Raw genomic sequence first — 18,250 nt, 5'->3', positions numbered from 1 at the left:
TACGCTCTAAGCTCAAAGCGCAATTAACTGTCATGTGCTGTGAGAGAGATTAAGGAAGACTCCAATCAACAAAGTGTTGGTGCTAAAATGTATGTTCTGGGGGAGAATGAATACATTCCTGATTGTCAGAGTTCTAGCATTGTTATGAGCTATATGAGCAGAGAGAGCTGTATTTGTAAAGGTTTTTCATTTCTAGGTTACTATTGGAGATATGAGTGTATTACAAGATATAAAGTTAAACTGCTATACTGTACAATAAACCACGAGCCAGAAAAGGCTATCCCTAGGGGTGTTTTATATTACTATTAGTATTAACCTTTATTTGTGTCCTGACCACACAAGTGCTGTTTAAAATCAGTATTTCGTTTCATTACAATCTGAAACACATTGATTGACTTTTCATCTAATTAGGAGATCTTAATCAAATAGCCCCCAGTGTTTAAAAAAACTGATGGTAAATAATCACATCAAAGAGAAAAATCCCAAACAAATCTCCAACAGCCAAAATCCATCATGTGACATCATTTATTCCAACACAAACAAAGTTTAGCCGCAGAGTACCAGACTTCTACTTCCGTTCCTTATTTCATATATTTGGTATCTATCCATATAGATGTATATATCTATATAGATACTATACTCAATCTTTCACTCATGCTCGTCACAGTAAACATGTTTAGTGCTGTAGCCTAGCTTTGCATAGTAAGTGTCAGCATAGTTACATATATTTTAAAGGGTACATGACAGGCAGGGGAGAGGGCCAATCAGAAGACAGAAGCGAGTCACGACCAGCATGATTTCACCTTGTTTCCCTTTTAGCTTCGATAGAACATTTGGACCCATGCACTATATCAAATATAGAAGCCGCATAAATTAAACATTGTACAATAAACCACAATGATAATCAACATCATGTTTTTTTCAATATATATTTTGTATCTATAATGTTTGAGGTTTGGTTAGATTTCGATTAGGTAAAGTACGTTTCCGTGGGTTTGATACAGTGTAGGATTGTGGCTAAGCTTTGGGTGGTGGTGTAGCTTTTAAAAGCCAGCTTTTTCACAGACCAATCCATCGTCAACGTAAAGAAAAAAATAGATATTTGGCTACGATAGCTGATCATTTGAATAAATTAAAAGAAAAAGAAAAAGCTTGTGTGTGTGTGTGTGTGTGTATTTCTATCTGGGTGCATGTGTGTGTCAGGACGCATGCATGTGGGCATGTATCCCATGCATCAATGTATAGTGTATTTGTGTGTGTGTGTGTGGGTGTGTGTGTGTGTGTGTGTGTGTGTGTGTGTGTGTGTGTGTGTGTGTGTGTGTGTGTGTGTGTCTGCGGTGTGTATGCGTGTGTGCCTGTATGCATGCATATGCGCCTGCACGTGCTTCGGGAGCATGCGCACGCATCTTAATTCTCCCCCTTGTACTCGCGCAGCTTCTCGTCCACGGACCGCTTGCGGGCAAAGAGGTGGGTGGGGTCGCGTCCCCTGAAGCTGGGCTGGATGTTGAAGACGGGCATGTGCCTCCAGCTGGCTGGGTTGCTGTTGCCGCCCGCCATGTCGGTGCCGCCCGGCACGCAGGGCTTGTTCTGCAGCAGCAGGAAGAAGGTCTCCATGTCAGGCCCCAGGCGGGCCACGAGGCCGGCCCGCACCACCGCCACCGTCTGCTCGTCGCACGCCAGCAGAGCCTGCAGCAGAGTGCTGTAGTACCTGCGGGACCCACCAGGGGGGGCGTCGTGAGTACACACAGTACATTACAGTATAGTACAGGGGAGTACAGCAGTCACAGTGGAATTTGTTGTTACATGTGTGGAAGGGAAGACACACTGCTCGTGTTTAAAGAGGTCTATTTTGGACGGCCGACGGGGGTTCGATGTTGATTCAGTAGTCGTTTCAAAAGTTATGCGTTTGTGACATCACAAGTGGGAGTGTCCACCCAGATGGGTAGGATGGATGGACGACTAGCCTACCAGTTGGTATAGTCCGCTGGGACAATCCCTCTTGTGATGTCACTATAGGGTACGATTTTTGTATATGCTTCTTATTACTTACATGCTGTGATCAACTGTGAAATTTTTTTTGGGACTTATTGGACACTTTTATCATTCAAAGCAACACAAGTGAATGTGAATACAAAGAATTGGAGCAGTTACCAAAAATATGTGCAGTAGCACTAGAAATGGAAACATAGAACTATGTTCAATATAAAAGCTAAAGTCATCATCAAGTCATGAGATGGTTCCGCAGAAGAGGTGGGTCTTTAGATGTTTTACCCTTAAGCACACAGGGCTTCAATTCAGCTTCACTTGTTCTTTAAAAGCTTCAAGTCCTTGCTTTTAAAGCAGGCTTTACAACGAAAACATTTGAGCGGATAACAATGAATAGATTTAAGAGTAGGGTTGATTTGAGATCAAATCCCTCATGAGGGAATAAATCAAACCAAGACGAATGACAAATTCCCTTTTCTTCATAGTTAATCTCAGGTTTCAAAACAGTTGTATTATATCCAGACAATACACTCCGAGGCAACAACAAACTGTGTGGTCTAGAAGTCATGGATTCCACTGGTTTTAGCATTGAAAACTCATCCCACCGCGCTGGCTTGAGTTTATGTCTCACATTAGTTTGATAGCAAAGCTGTTTTTGAATCCATCAGAAAGAGTTAGTTTAGGGTTCTGCCAACCACAAACAAGCAGACTAGGATAGTCTATTGGCATCCTTGAGGGCAAAACGCCAAAACTTCTTCCTTGTTAGTCATTGTTGTTTTGGATAAATGAGACTGCTAAAATAAAATAAATAGTACGACAGAAAACAATGGGGTGTCTCGTTATCTGAACTTCAACCATGCTGTGTCCATTGCTCAGGTGACCTGTTACTGCAGGTGATCCAGAGTCACTGAGCATGTCCTTGGATCCAGCAATTCTTCTATGTTATAGCAGAACTTCTGATCCAGCAGTCCTACTATGTTATAGCAGAACTTCTGATCCAGCAGTCCTACTATGTTATAGCAGAACTTCTGATCCAGCAGTCCTACTATGTTATAGCAGAACTTCTGATCCAGCAGTCCTACTATGTTATAGCAGGACTTCTGATCCAGCAGTCCTACTATGTTATAGCAGAACTTCTGATCCAGCAGTCCTACTATGTTATAGCAGAACTTCTGATCCAGCAGTCCTACTATGTTATAGCAGAACTTCTGATCCAGCAGTCCTACTATGTTATAGCAGAACTTCTGATCCAGCAGTCCTACTATGTTATAGCAGAACTTCCGATCCAGCAGTCCTACTATGTTATAGCAGGACTTCTGATCCAGCAGTCCTACTATGTTATAGCAGAACTTCTGATCCAGCAGTCCTACTATGTTATAGCAGAACTTCTGATCCAGCAGTCCTACTATGTTATAGCAGAACTTCTGATCCAGCAGTCCTACTATGTTATAGCAGAACTTCTGATCCAGCAGTCCTACTGTGTTATAGCAGAACTTCTTGGGAGAGTTGGCAAAGAGCCTGGGCTGGTAACAAACAACTGCAAGGGGCGGAGTTACGTCTCGTTTCCTGTTTTGTGACAGAGATATTCTACCGAAGAAAACAATTTGTGGGAGTGGGTGAAGCTTTCAGAAGGGGATTTTTCTCGGAAGTATTTATACAGCGGCCACACGACAAAGTATCGGTTTGCAACCTTTAAAGTCACTTTTTTTTTTTACAGTTTACTACTGCCGGTGCAAGCTTTTGTTGGCCAATTACGTGGTTACAGATCAGTGCCTCCGGAACAATGTTTGGCAAAAACAAACGAGCGAATCGCCCCCGTTCACCCAGCTGTGAGCTCGGCTGCCGTCAGACTGCGTTGTGTTTCCCAGTCCGGGTCCTACCTGTTGGGGAAGTGGGTGGGCACCTGCACCACCTCACCGATGGCGTCTGGGTTGGTGCGCGCCACGGTGCAGATATCCAGACTGCTGTAGCAATCCTCCTGCACCTACAACCCCCACACACACACACACACACAGCTAATTGTACACAACTATAGCACACAATAAACCACCCGCTATACATACAAACACCTCCATACATAGCACACAAACACCCAGCTCATTATACATAAATATACAGCATACACACGCTTAGCTGTTTATAAAGTTAGTACCTCTATCCCACCGACAAACCACTCTCATTATACATACATGTGACACGCAAACACTCATCAGACATGCCTAGAGCACGCATTCAACACACAGACACGCCATTAGACATACCTTTGGTACACCACATACCCAACCATTAACAATCACTATAGCACAGAAACAGATGCAAACTTTACACACACACACATCTGGGCCTAACAAACAGAAAACTCATTGCATTTGCATATGGGTGTTTTTGTGTGAGTACTCTGCTTGTGTCTGCATTTATATGTGTGAGTGCATCTGAGTGCGTGTGTGTGTGTACATGTGTGTAAATGTGTGTGTCGGTACATGTGTGTGTGTGTGTGTGTGTGTGTGTGTGTGTGTGTGTGTGTGTGTGTGTGTGTGTGTGTGTGTGTGTGTGTGTGTGTGCACGCATGCACTCACGCACAGGTGTGTGTCTGTGTGTCTGTGTGCCTGAAGGCGCGTGTGTGTGCAGATGTGTGTGTGTGTGTGTGTGTGTGTGTGTGTGTGTGTGTGTGTGTGTGTGTGTGTGTGTGTGTGTGTGTGTGTGTGTGTGTGTGTGTGTGTGTGTGTGTGTGTGTGTGTGTGTGTTTGTGTGTGTGTGTGTGTGTACCTCCGCGATCATCCTCTGGAAGATGTTACAGCGCCGGATGGTCTGGAACACTTTAGCTGTGACTCCCTGAGCGATGCAACGCAGGCTGTCCTTCACAAAGGTCTTACCCTGAACAGGAAACACACAAATAACAAGAGTTTAACCCTGGTCAAGAAACACAACGAAACACTGTTTTGTCCTGAACATGAAAAACACCAATAACAAGAGATATCTGTATCAAGAAACACAAAGATCTAGACAAAGAAACAAACAATAACGAGAGTTTTACCCTGATCAAGAAACACAACGATACACTGTTTTAAGACTGTATAATCCCACAAAGTTCTGACGAGAAACACAACAATCACAGGTTTTTACTGCCTGTATAAAACACAATGGTCATACACAAGAATGGCAAAAGAACCCAGCTCTACGACATGGCACAAAGCTTGCTCACCTGCAAGAGTAAAACAATAATAAAGAGGGTTCTACACTGCAAACATAATAGATTGTACATGACCCTGTATAATTGCCTGCAGAACAACACAATAAGCATTGTGTTTACCCTGTAATATTACCATATATTGGGTCTTACCCCGTGCACAGACAGACAGACAGACAGACAGACAGACAGACAGACAGACAGACAGACAGACAGACAGACAGACAGACAGACAGACAGACAGACAGACAGACAGACAGACAGACAGACCTGCGTGTTGAAGGTGGCCGCTGTCTGTAGGAAGAGCTGGCAGATGTCGTGCATGCCATCGGTGTCGCAGGTGGAGTTCTCGAGGCAGGCGAACACCCCGCAGCCCACCGCCACCGCGCCGTTCAGACACTTGGCCACATCGTCTGCACACCGAGACACAGGGAGCGCGTTAAGGTAACGAGCATGCGCGGTCATTTAAGACTCACGATCGACACCAATATTGATTGCGGTCTCTCTGAAACTTTTTGTATTTGACTGCTGCTCTCCGGCCAAGGAAAAAATAAATAAATAGACGATAGAGGATGTGACTTGATTTAAAGCAGTTTTTTGTTTTTTTTACATTGATGTAAATAGATGTTTTTTTTTTTCATTTATGTTTTTTTAAATATACATTTATATGGCACTGTCTAGGCTACTGGCCATCTCGGTGCAATTAGCTTACTAACAACTTTTTGAAAAAGTAAAAAAAAGGGACGGTAGCCTACTCACTCGGGCTGTTGGCGGAGAAGCGGGCTCGACGAGGTGAGGACTCCACCGGAGCTGGGCTGAACTCGAAGCCAGCAGCCGTCACTACCAAGAGGAACACCAGACCGCACTGTGCCAACATGTTCACTGACGACTGGATGAGATGCTCGTCTTGCTGTTGTTGTTGCTGTATGTGTATGTGTTGTTCTTGCTTGTCTAGATGCAGACCCTCTCTCCTCTATTTATGTGTAAAGTTTTCATGGTCGATTTGAGTAGTCGGTCATCGTCACTCGTGACCGTCCAATCAGAACGCGGAATCTCCTTGCAGCGCGGCGGTAATTCCGTCTGACGGAAATAGCCGAGCGCGCTAATTGAATATTTCCACTCGTCTAATCAATTCATGACGTTGACATTTTAAACAAGGTTGACGTGCAGAAGAATTATTAACGAGATAGGTAGGTTCCATGGTAGCGGGTAGGCTTATGCATTGACATAGTTTGGGTTGGAAACTTCTAAAGGAATTAATAAATTATATATTTTTAATATATTTGTTTAATTTTCATATTGTTTAGCAGGTTTAATTAAACATTACAACGTGAAAAAAATCAGTATGCATTTAACTTTTTCTAAAAATAGCAAGGCCTCGTGGAAGTTGGAAACGCATATAGGTGAGAACCATTCAGGTCACGTAGGCCGGCTTTCTTCCGTGCTCGGTCGTGTAGAAAGGCTGATCAGTGAACACAGATATCCAATGGGTCCTGATGAACCTCAGTCGAGGGCACCATGGTCCACAATAAGTCACCTCTCAGCTCTCAGTCTCAAACTTCCAGCAGTCAGATTTAATTTCGTGTCCCTTCTTGACCTTTTGTCAAAAAATATTTTTTGTGTTGGACCAGTTGGAAATAAATAAATTAATAATTTGGATTAAAAAAGCAAAAAAAAGGAACACCAGGTAGGCTATACCAAATAATATTGGGACAAAAAGATGACCTCTTTTGCTTTCTCAAATGGCTACTCTTACTAATATAATTCTCTAAAAGAGAATATAATTTGATTAGGATCGGTAGCAAATCTCCTAAATGTCAGAAATGCAACAGAACCCTTCAGAAACGAATTATGATTGTTCTGCATCGCAACGTTTTTTTCTGCAGTTCATGGCAAAAATTCATGTTATTTTGCCCCCCTTAGTTGTTGATTTAAGTAAATATTGATTGATACAAACATTACCTACCATTCTGAAAACCTCTTCTACGAGTGAATATAATTTATGCAAAAATTCTATGCGAAAAACCACAGTTAGCCTATTTATTTTAACATTCCTGTCCATTCTAAACAATATCTGGCTATCAGACCATCTTATTTTAGCAAACTACTGTCCTGAAATGCGTGTAGAGAACGGAGTGTGGCGAATGTGGAAAACACGGTGTGTCCTATCAGCGTGCATCTGGATGGCATTTGTTTGTATTCGTGTGCGTGTGTGTGTGCGTGTGTGCGTGTGTGTGTGTGTGGGAGTCCGTGACTTCAGGTGGCTGGGAAACAAAAGGCTGGTCGGACCCGGGCTGATTAGCCCTGCGGTGGTCACTGGGCAGAGATAAGCATCACACTGCTCTAATATGGAAACAACACTGGCTTCGTTCTGATAAACTCTTCCGTTGCAAACACTCACACATCCGAATCTTTGTGACTTTGTTTGTGTGTGTTTGTTTGTGTGATGGCCAGATGGATGCTCTTCAAAACAATGCTTTCAAAACCACATTTATGAAAGAAGCCAGGACTAGTGGCTTGGCCACTTTTCCCTAAAGATTAACTTCACTGTTCGTTCAAAGTGCTTGGCTCCCAAGAATGTCCGTTTTATTGAGGGGAGGTCAAATTTGTAATGAAGTTAAAACCACCTCTTTGTTTTAACTACGACTTCTAATGTTAACCTGTACTATTACATGTATAATTATAGTAATATAGAAATATATCAAATATTACCTCAATCGCCTTGCATGAAATCCTCCCAGGACTCAAGATTAATTAATTAATTACCAGTCTGATCCGTACAAATAGGAGGCCAAATAAAAAATACACAAACAGACCATTCAGCAGGCAGCCTTGAACAGGGCCAAATAAAGTCATGAAGACAGATTCAAAACAGCAATAAATCAAGACTCGGTTTATGATGACGCATCCTTTAATGCATCAAACAAAAATCCGTCTCCAACCCTGTTGACCAATTTCTCCCTAAAACATCAGACAATACAAACATATCCAAGGGTAACAATGAATAGCAACGCGTACAACACACTTTATAACACACAGTGCTGAGAGAGCTCCTCTCTCTAGAACTCCAGGTCCCAGCCTGACTCCTCGTCCGGGGGCTCGTCGGTGTCTTCGGGGAAGTAGTCGAAGTTACTGTTGTCCAGCGGCCCGGTCACCTGACACAACAACAGATACACCGTGAGTGAGTGGGCCACCTTCTGCCCGCTTGAATTCATTTGTTTGCCCACAAGCTGTGAAGGAAAAAAACCTTGAATGTGCGTTGTGCGAGTCTACTTGTTAACGTATGTGGGCAGGAACAACTCAATGTGCGATTTACGGAAAAAGACATCGTTTGTTTCAGTAAAAACCTCCTACACTCCGTCCTTACTGCTGCCCCTCCAGTCAGGTTTTCAGAAACACATGCAGGAAAAAGTAGGACAAAACCGACGCCTTTGAGGGACTTCAATTTGACCTCAATCTGCCCACTTACTCGGATTCAGCACTTGAACAACAGAAGAGCCCAGTTAAACGAGTACTGATTCATAGTCGGCAAGACAGTTGTTGTGTGGTTGTTGGTTGCTGGTAATGTGTTGTCATGGCGACCGCAGCGTACTCACAGTGGGGGTGTAGGGGGAGTCTATGGTCCCCTGGCGGAGCCCCTCCCAGTTGAATCCCTCAAACCACCTGAAGGAAGAGTTACCATGACAACACATCCATCCATCCAGAGGTTCTGCACACTGTGTGTGTGTGTGTGTGTGTGTGTGTGTGTGTGTGTGTGTGTGTGTGTGTGTGTGTGTGTGTGTGTGTGTGTGTGTGTGTGTGTGTGTGTGTGTGTGTGTGTGTGTGTGTGTGTGTGTGTGTGTGTGTGTGTGTGTGTGTGTGTGAGCATGTGTGTGTGTGTGTGTGTATGCGTGTGGGTACGTGTGGGTGTATGTGTGTGTGGTTACGTGTGTGTGTGTGTGTGTGTCTCACTTGTGTTTCTGAATGTCCTTCACCCCGTTCTTCTGGTTCCCCAGACGCTCAGATGGGTTGTCCCTTGAACACACACGTGCCCACGCACACACAAATAAAACAAAAACACAATCACACGTGAATACAGAGCATGAGTCGTTGGCATTTATTCTGTTGTGTAGCTGGTGGTTTTAGTGGGGATTGATTTGTGGTAGGTTATTAGTTGTTAGTGGTTAGGGGTTAGTGGTTGACGGTTAACGGTCAGTGATTAGCGGTAAGTATTTAGTGGTGAGCGACAAGTGGTTAGTGGTTAGTGATTAGTAGTTAGCGGCTAGAGATTAGGTGTTAGTGGTTAGTGATATATGATCAGGGATAAGCGGCTTGGGGACAGAAGTTAGTCACTCGTGGTTAGCAGTTAGCGGGGAGCAATTAGCGGTAAACAGTTTGGATTAGTGTGTGTCACCTGCACAGACGCTTGATGAGGTTGGCAGCACTCTTGGTGATCTTCTTGGGGAACTCGACCATGTCGATGCCTCTCAGGATGATGTTGTACGTCTTCATGGGGTCGGAACCCGAGAACGGGGGGCTGCGAGGGGAGAAGGTCCTTATCATTCACGTTGAGCCCTAATCAATTCATGTTTTATATCTGTATCCATTAGTGTCTGTACTAAGCTATATACTGACCTTCCCTGTCTCCCCCCCTCCCTCCACCCTCCCTCAATCCCCCCTCCCACCCCCCCTCCATCTCCTCTTCCCTCCCTCCCTCCTCTCTCCCCCCTCCCTCCCTCGCCCCTCTCCCCCCTCCCTCCTTCCGCCCTCCTTCCCTCCCCCTCTCTCCCCCCCCCCTCCCTACCTGCCACCCCCCCTCCATCCCTCCCTCCCTCCCCCTCCATCCCTCCCCCCCACCCCCCCTTCCTCCCCCCCCCCCCCCACCTGCCACTCAGCAGCTCGAAGATGAGGATCCCGAGGGACCAGCAGTCGGCCGAGCTGTCGTGGCCCTTGTTCAGGATGATCTCGGGGGCCACGTACTCCGGGGTACCGCAGAACGTCCAGGTCTTCTTACCCAGACCCACCTTCTTAGCGAAGCCAAAGTCCACCTGAGGGGGGAGGGATCCAAGATGCAAGCAAGATGCTCTATTGTCATATGCACAACAATTAGAAGCAACAATTAGAAGCAACAATTAGAAGCAAAAATTAGAAGCAGTCGCTGGCAATGCAATTCTCCTTCAAAAGTGCAAATATAAAAAATAAAAGTACAAGAGAAACACCAGTAAGAGAGCTGAGACCTAAATAGACAAAAATAGATAAATAAACTAAAATACTGGACATGAATAATTAGAATAAAATTAAAAATAGAATAACAACTGTAATGAATAAATAGATGCAGCATAAACAGGTGTGAAATATAACCAGACATTATTATACAGATGTCGACTGGTATAAAGTGGCATAGTGGTGAGCTAAGTAGCTCAGGAGTTCAACAGTCTCATGGCCTGTGGGACGAAACAGTTTCATCCCACAGGCGAGAGAGTGTCAGGGTTGAGGCCAGCCATCTTGGATTCTCCCGATCAGCATTCCAAGGGGTTCTTCTGGACAAAGCAGGTCTTTGACTGCCAGGTCAAGGGTTTGACTGCCCATAATGAATATATCACGTTTACATAAGATATACATCTACATTCTGGTCCACACCCGGCTCAATATACAGGTAGTTGTCATAGTAAAGCGAGTCATGACAAAGGGCTTATACTTCATGTCAGCTATGTGATGAAGAGATAGTTGTGTCTTCCTGATTCATGGTGAAGGCCGTGTGAGTTACCAGATGAATACAATTAAACCACCGTTTCAGGGGTTATGAAGGAATGCAGGTTAGTCTTGTGGCTAAGGTGTTCAACTCCCAGCAGAGAGGCACTGGGTTCGATCCCCAGTGACAGCAGCCTTGCTGTACTTTGCTCGTCTGCTCCTTGATAAAATGCCTCTGAATTAAATGTCGTTCTCTTTGGAGTGAAGCATCTGCCAGGTATTTAAGATTGGACTAGAAAACAGTAGTCATTTTATTATCTCATACATTTTTATTAATCAGTGTTCCTTTGTGTTGTGCGTTGGTGTGCGGTTGCCATGGTACCAGCTTGGCGTAGCCGCGCTGGTCCAGGATGATGTTCTCGGGCTTGAGGTCCCGGTAGATGATGCCCCTGCACTGGAGGAAGGCCAGCGCCTCGATCACGCAGCCCGTGTAGAACCGCGTGGTGCCGTCGTCAAACGAACCCCTGGTGGCGGACGGGGCACGTCAACACACGACATGGGAACAGACGCACACATACACACACAACGCACACATGGATGAATACACACATAGACACACGGATGAATATAATATACACATACACACACACACACACACACACACACACACACACACACAAATGCACACGCACACATGGGTGAATATAAGCACACAAACACATACACAAGGATGAATATACACATGCAGACACACACACAGACACACACATGACATGGATGAATATACACAAACACACACGGATGAATATACAGACACACACACGAATGAATATACACACACACACACATGGATGAATATACAGACATACACACACACACACACACACACACACACATGGATGAATATAAACACACACACACACGGATGAATATATATGTACACACACACACGCACATGGATGATTGTACACATTCACATACACACACACACACACACACACACACACACTCACACACACACAGATGAATATGCACAAACACACACACACACACACACACACACACACACACACACACACACACACACACACACACACACACACACACACACACACACACACACACACACACACACACACACACACACACACACAAGCCTACCTGTCTCTGAGCAGTGACCACAGCTCTCCTCCCAGACAGGATTCCAGCAGCATGTAGAGGTACTTTGAGTCCTTGAAGGTGCGGTACAGCCTACTCAACACAACACAACACAACACAACACAACACAACACAACAAGGCTTATATAAAGAGTCTCTGAAGGTCAGGTACTGCCTACTCAACAAAACACAACACAAAACAACACAACAAGACTTATATAAAGAGTCACTATATGTCCAGTACTGCCTACACAATACAACACAACACAACACAACACAACACAACACAACACAACACAACACAACACAACACAACACAAAACAACACAACAAGGCTTATATAAAGAGTCTCTGAAGGTTCTGACCTGGTGGTCCCAGCCCTAACAACCTCCCCTAGCCCCCCACCCTGACCTGGAGGTCCCAGCCATAACCACCTCAACTAGCCCCCCACCCTGACCCAGACCGCCCCTCCTAGCCGGGCCCTGACCTGACGGTGAAGGGACTGTGGGCCTCCTTCATGATGCGTCTCTCAGACAGGATGTGGTCCTGCTGGCTGGTGTCCAGGATGTGTCTCTTCTTCAGCACCTTCATCGCAAACGAACGGCTGCTGTCGCTCTTCAACTGCACCTGGTCACGCACACGCATATACATACACGCACGTCATGCCGGTATATACATCACGCACACACACACACACACACAAACACACATATGCAAAACACACACACGTACACATACACGCACGTCATGTCGGTATATACATCACGCACACACTCACACAAACACACATATGCAAAACACACACACGTACACATACACCCACATCATGCATATGTAGACTAGACATTCCACACCGATCACACACGTGCACGCATGGTCGCACACACACAAACACAAATACTCACACATCACATACATGTTAACACAAACACACACACAAACATACGCATAAATACACACGCACCCATGAATTACTCAAGACGTATTTAAATTTTCCTAAATTTTTCATATCCCAGTTCATAATCCCCATTTTTTGCGTTTGCCTGTCAGGTGTCTAATAGCTACGGTGTGATCTCATGTTATCAGCGTCGTCACGGACCAGCTCCACGCGGCTATAGCCCCCCATCCCGAGGGTGCAGATGACGTTGAAGTCATCGAGAGACACGCTGGAGAAGTACACCTCCTCAGCCTCAACCCTACAAAACAACGACAACAATAGATACGCTTTTATTGTGGTAAACGCCGATCCGAATCCAAAGGTTTTTTTTGCATTAACATTAACATCGCTACTGTTCATATTGTGAAGGTCAATGTTCTGTATTTCAGTTTTGTAATCATCGAAATTGTGTTTGTATTTCTTTTTTTGTTCAGTCCTGTACTTTCTGCTGTGACCCCCAAATGTCATCACTGTGATTAAGAAAAAAAAGGCCCTCCATCTTATCTTATCTTCCATGCTGATCCTTTGTTAAATGTACGTAAACATGTAAATCAATGCGTGAGAGCGCGAGGCCCCAGTGAAGTGGTGCTTGTGACTTACTTTGCCTTGAGCTCGTCGCTGTCATACAGCTTGTTGTCCGCCTGTTCCAGACCGCCGATAAGCTGTTTGAACGTACTGCGAAAACACACACAACACAGGAAGCAAAGCTGACTCAAATCAGGCATTCACTTTCCTCCCTTTTTTCTCTTAACTGGAATCTCAAGACTCATTTAATAGGAACAGGAACACAACCACAGACACACTTTACACAGTGCTACAAAACAATCAGCATATCCCCAAATGGTGTGTTTTGGGAAATGGGTTGGCCATTGTGATGGTGTGTTTTTTTTTAAAGTTTTGGGTTGTGTTTTTCAGGAAGTGACTCACTCTCGATCGATGACCAAGCAGGTGACGTCACCCACAGCTGTGACACTGGCCATTCGGACGTCCTCGCTGAGGTGGAAAGGGGAAAGAGAGAGACAAGAAGAAGAGAAGAATTTTACACGTAAACATTTACACTTACATTCACATATTACATATTTCTTACTGGAAAACTGTAACCATCCGTTATTCACCAGAGGTACGTTTGCCCTACGTTTTAGGCTATAACGATGGACTCTGCATTTAAAACAAAGCCTTGTCTCATTGCATAGTGAATGGAAGATCTGCATCAACATCATAAATCATATCCCCATAATAAAGCACATGATGGATGCCGTATGTTAGAGCGTTAGTATATATACATTGGCCGGCTTTCTTTTTTACAAGTTTGTTGTTGATTACCCTTTGAGGGCCTGCTCCCCAAACCACTCTCCCTTGGTCAGCGTGTTCAGAAACACCAGCTCCTCGCTCACAGAGTTCTGCTGGCTCACCTTGACCTGGATGACACGCAGCACACAACACGTAATACACAATACACAACAGGCAAATCGCAACACACAACATATAACAGGCAACACACAGCACGCAACACGCAACACACAACACGCAACACACAACACACAACACACCCAGTCATGTTAACCACATACTGTATCGGTACATGTATATATTTAACTATTAAACATTAATTATCTATATCATTTTTTAAAACTAGATTTGAAAGAAAATTAATTACAATATTCAATTAACTTTTAAGGAAAACCAATATCCAGAGATTCGATCAGCAGGATGGTTTTGTAAAAGAGCAGCCAGGGGTTTGAACCACATGTGGCTGCAGAGATGGCGCAGCCCAACTTTGAATAAAAGTCTGTTCAACATGTAGTCGTATTTCATCATGTCGATAAGCAACTGCTCCTCCTCTTCTTCACCTGTCCTTCACTGATGACGAAGAAGGTATCGCCAGTGGCGCCCTGGCGGATGATGTAATCACCATCGCTGTAATGAGTCTGAGATGAGAGAAAGAGAGAGAGAGAGAGAGAGAGAGAGAGAGAGAGAGAGAGAGAGAGAGAGAGAGAGAGAGGGGGGGTGGGGGGGGGGGGGGGGAGACAGAGAGTGATGAGCAAGAAAGAGAGAGAGACAGAGACAGAGACAGAGAGTGATGAGCAAGTAAGAGAGAGAGAGAGAGAGAGAGAGAGAGAGAGAGAGAGAGAGAGAGAGAGAGAGAGAGAGAGAGAGAGAGAGAGCGAGAGAGAGAGAGAGAGAGAGAGAGAGAGACAGAGACAGAGACAGAGACAGAGACAGTGGTAGAGAGAGATAAGGAGGGAGAGCGAGGGAGTCAGGGAAGAGAGATAAAAAACATAAAAAGGGCCTATGTCTTCTTTTTAATATAGAATAACAATAAGGTTGCATAGGTAGGGAAATGGAAATGCTACTTTTACAATCTCATAGTGTGTGATTCTGTAATAAATACATGGGTGCCTTTGTGTGTGCGTATGTTTTTGCGTTTGAGCATGCACGTGTGTTTGTGTCTGTGTGTGTGTGTTTGCATGCGTCTCACCTCCTCCAGAACATCGGCCAGTTTGCTGAGGACGTCCACGGGCTGGGCCTGCAGGGAGGGAACACTGGAGGGGGAGACGGAGGTCAGTGATTGGTGGACACATTCAAACTCGCCGTGTTCCTCAGCATGTATTTGAACAATTCCGTTTAGTGGATCTCAATCTGTGGGTCGGGAGCCCATGCGGGGTCTTGTGATATGCAGTTGGGGTCCTGTGGGAATCCTGCGTAAGAAGCTATGGATAAATATTGAATGACCAAATGTAAGGGGGCATTCGTTGAATTTAAAACGGTTTACAAAAGTCCTGTGAAAGCCTTGTCAACACAAACAGTAGTATCCGCTACCTGGCGTAGGCGGAGGATTTGGAAACATTTACACTAGTGAGACCATTACATTCCCACCAGCTGTGGGGTTAAAAAAACTAGAAAGCACACTGAAACTGAAATATGTAAAAGTTGGAGGAGTGAGTATTCTGTATACCTACAACCTCAAAAGGTTCAAAAGTTAAAAAAGAGAACAACTGGTTTTGTTCATTAAAAATGCTGTAGGCATGATTCAAGAGCAGAGATTTGAGTGTAACTTGTTCTCTGTCTGCTATTAGTGAGTGAAATGCTCTGTTCGAATATGAATCTTTGACTGTGCCTGTCCTCTACATTACATTTAAGCCCACCCCCTTGCCATCGGGTCAACTCTTCTCTGATTGGTTCTGGGAATTCATCCTGCCTGTCAATCACAGGGGCCGAATGCCACACTTGTCAATGGAGGAGAAATGAAGGGAGGTAGGGAGGAAACAGAGAGGGACATTATGTCTTTTGGGATGGTTTATTACTCAATCTTGCTCTCTTCTGCCCTCTTCTTCGGATGTTTATCTTTTTTTTAGATAATCTCACCTAGAGAAGCATTCATTTATATTAATTAATTCAAATGAATCCTAATCAATTATGAATTGCTGAATTGAGTCTACCTGCGCAGGAACTCCATGTACTGGGAGTGTTTGATGAGTCCAGTCCTCATCATGATGGTCTGGAACACCTGTCTGTCTATCGCCCACAGCTTGATGTCCGTCAGGGCTTGAGACCCAAACGCAGGTGCACAGACAGACAGATAAACGGACAGACAGACAGACGGATGCAGACAGAAGACGGACCGGCCAAACGAACAAAAGCCACACAGAGAAACAAACAGATGTCATCTTTTAACCCTGATCTCTCTTTTGATCTCTGAATAACCAAATAACTTTTCTCTGATTTCTGATTCACACAATGAGCATGTCTGCCCCCACCATCACACACATCTGAATAACCGGGAGGCAGGAAGCTGGGTTTGAAAGAGGGATGGATGAATGGCGAACATTTCAGAGGCCTGCACTGGCCTTGAGGAAAAAAACATTCAAGGAAAATCTCTGTTTGGAGTTCAGTCAAAACGCAATCCTTTATATGGGGGAGTATAAAAGGCTGGCCATGCAGGCTTTAGTCAAGGCTCTCCTCATCATCTGGTGTTTGACTATGACTCCTCCGCTACGGCCAGCCTGCCTGCGTGTGTGTGTGTGCTCCCTCCGTCCTCTGTAGCTCATCCAGACTGCAGCAGGCCAGCTGGTCTTCAACCTAGCCGAGTTCTCCCACACTACAGCCCTCCTCCGCACCCTGCACTGGCCGCCCGTGGCTGCTGGCATCGGATTCAGGCCACTGGTACTGGCCTCGGGCCCCTCGTACACACAGGACGTGGTCGGACCGTACACCCCGGCCCGTCCGCTACGCTCTACGACGGCCAATCGGTTCGCTGCACCCTCACCACAAGGGGACCCCAGCTGCCACTCAAATAAATCTGGATTGTTTGCTGTCCTGGCTCCACAGTGGTGGAAGCATTTCCCCACTGACATCAGGGAAGCAGCAACCCTGCCCATTTTCTGCTGTTGATTTTATATCGCATCTCGTCCAATGAAAAACAACATATATAAATGGTAATGATAAATAAATGGTAAATAATAGTAAATGAAACATTCTCTATCTCTTGCTTCTACGATTTTTGTATATACCCGCATGATTCTTTGGTTATTTCTTCATGGTTGAATGCAATTATGGTAATACACTTTGGACAAAAGTGTCAGCTGAATATATGTATTGTAATTACTTTTGGTGTGTGTGTGTGTGTGTGTGTGCGTGTGTGTGTGTGTGTGTGTGTGTGTGTGTGTGTGTGTGTGTGTGTGTGTGTGTGTGTGTGTGTGTGTGTGTGTGTGTGTGTGTGTGTGTGTATGTGTGTGTGTGTGATGTGTGTGTGTGTGTGTGTGTGTGTGTGTGTGTGTGTGTGTGTGTGCGTGCGTGCGTGCGTGCGTGCGTGCGTGCGTGCGTGCGTGCGTGCGTGCGTGCGTGCGTGCGATGTGTGTGTGTATGTGTGTGTGTGTGTGTGTGTGTGTGTGTGTGTGTGTGTGTGATGTGTGTGCGTGCGTGTGTGTGTGTGCGTGCGTGCGTGCGTGTGTGTGCGTGCGTGCGTGCGTGCGTGCGTGCGTGCGTGCGTGCGTGCGTGCGTGCGTGCGTGCGTGCGTGCGTGTGTGTGAGTACCTGTAACGGTAGCTGTCCGACTGCTGTTGTACAGGATGGCCAACTCCCCAAACACTTTCCCTGCATTTATGGTGCACAGCTTCTTCCCTTCTTTGGTAACTTCCACCATACCCTCTACAAACACACACACACACACACACACACACACACACACACACACACACACACACACACACACACACATACAGACACACATACAGACACACACACACACACACACACACACACACACACACACACACACACACACACACACACACACACACACACACACACAC

The 18,250-nt window shown here is 45.2% G+C and overlaps 2 protein-coding genes across 2 annotated transcripts in view; both read right to left on the bottom strand.

Moving 5' to 3' along the window:
- Nucleotides 1-1,244: 1,244 nt before the first annotated feature.
- On the bottom strand, nt 1,245-6,162 carry stc1l (stanniocalcin 1, like). The gene is made up of 5 exons (XM_056588853.1): nt 5,933-6,162; nt 5,444-5,586; nt 4,753-4,860; nt 3,867-3,970; nt 1,245-1,708 (listed from the first exon to the last, which is right to left on the bottom strand). Exons 1-5 carry the CDS (start codon nt 6,048-6,050, stop codon nt 1,408-1,410), a joined length of 774 nt encoding a protein of 257 aa, XP_056444828.1. The 5' UTR covers nt 6,051-6,162; the 3' UTR covers nt 1,245-1,407.
- A 1,948-nt stretch (nt 6,163-8,110) lies between these two features.
- The window catches only part of LOC130381141 (cGMP-dependent protein kinase 1-like), an 11,462-nt gene continuing 1,322 nt past the window's right edge, over nt 8,111-18,250 (bottom strand). Inside the window, exons 3-18 of the mRNA XM_056588593.1 lie at nt 17,973-18,086; nt 16,379-16,484; nt 15,418-15,481; nt 14,789-14,866; nt 14,262-14,356; nt 13,866-13,931; nt 13,539-13,613; nt 13,101-13,197; nt 12,489-12,628; nt 12,005-12,094; nt 11,226-11,367; nt 10,037-10,200; nt 9,567-9,689; nt 9,125-9,187; nt 8,770-8,836; nt 8,111-8,328 (exon numbers count right to left, since the gene is read on the bottom strand). Of these exons, the coding sequence (XP_056444568.1) occupies nt 8,233-8,328; nt 8,770-8,836; nt 9,125-9,187; nt 9,567-9,689; nt 10,037-10,200; nt 11,226-11,367; nt 12,005-12,094; nt 12,489-12,628; nt 13,101-13,197; nt 13,539-13,613; nt 13,866-13,931; nt 14,262-14,356; nt 14,789-14,866; nt 15,418-15,481; nt 16,379-16,484; nt 17,973-18,086 (1,580 nt within the window). The 3' untranslated portion in view covers nt 8,111-8,232. The remainder of the gene's footprint in view (nt 8,329-8,769; nt 8,837-9,124; nt 9,188-9,566; nt 9,690-10,036; nt 10,201-11,225; nt 11,368-12,004; nt 12,095-12,488; nt 12,629-13,100; nt 13,198-13,538; nt 13,614-13,865; nt 13,932-14,261; nt 14,357-14,788; nt 14,867-15,417; nt 15,482-16,378; nt 16,485-17,972; nt 18,087-18,250) is intronic.

The sequence above is a fragment of the Gadus chalcogrammus genome, chromosome 4 (assembly GCF_026213295.1).
Source record: "Gadus chalcogrammus isolate NIFS_2021 chromosome 4, NIFS_Gcha_1.0, whole genome shotgun sequence".
NCBI lineage: Eukaryota > Metazoa > Chordata > Actinopteri > Gadiformes > Gadidae > Gadus > Gadus chalcogrammus.
This window is presented reverse-complemented; position numbering and strand designations above follow the sequence as displayed.

What these genes read in the sequence shown, in the direction of transcription:
- stc1l (XM_056588853.1), bottom strand. Translation starts at nt 6,050, where the DNA reads ATGTTGGCACAGTGCGGTCTGGTGTTCCTCTTGGTAGTGACGGCTGCT. An exon ending in TCCAGAGGATGATCGCGGAG is followed by an intron (nt 3,971 to 4,752) that starts GTACACACACAC and finishes TGGGGGTTGTAG; the next exon opens with GTGCAGGAGGATTGCTACAG. An exon ending in CCCACCCACTTCCCCAACAG is followed by an intron (nt 1,709 to 3,866) that starts GTAGGACCCGGA and finishes TGGGTCCCGCAG; the next exon opens with GTACTACAGCACTCTGCTGC.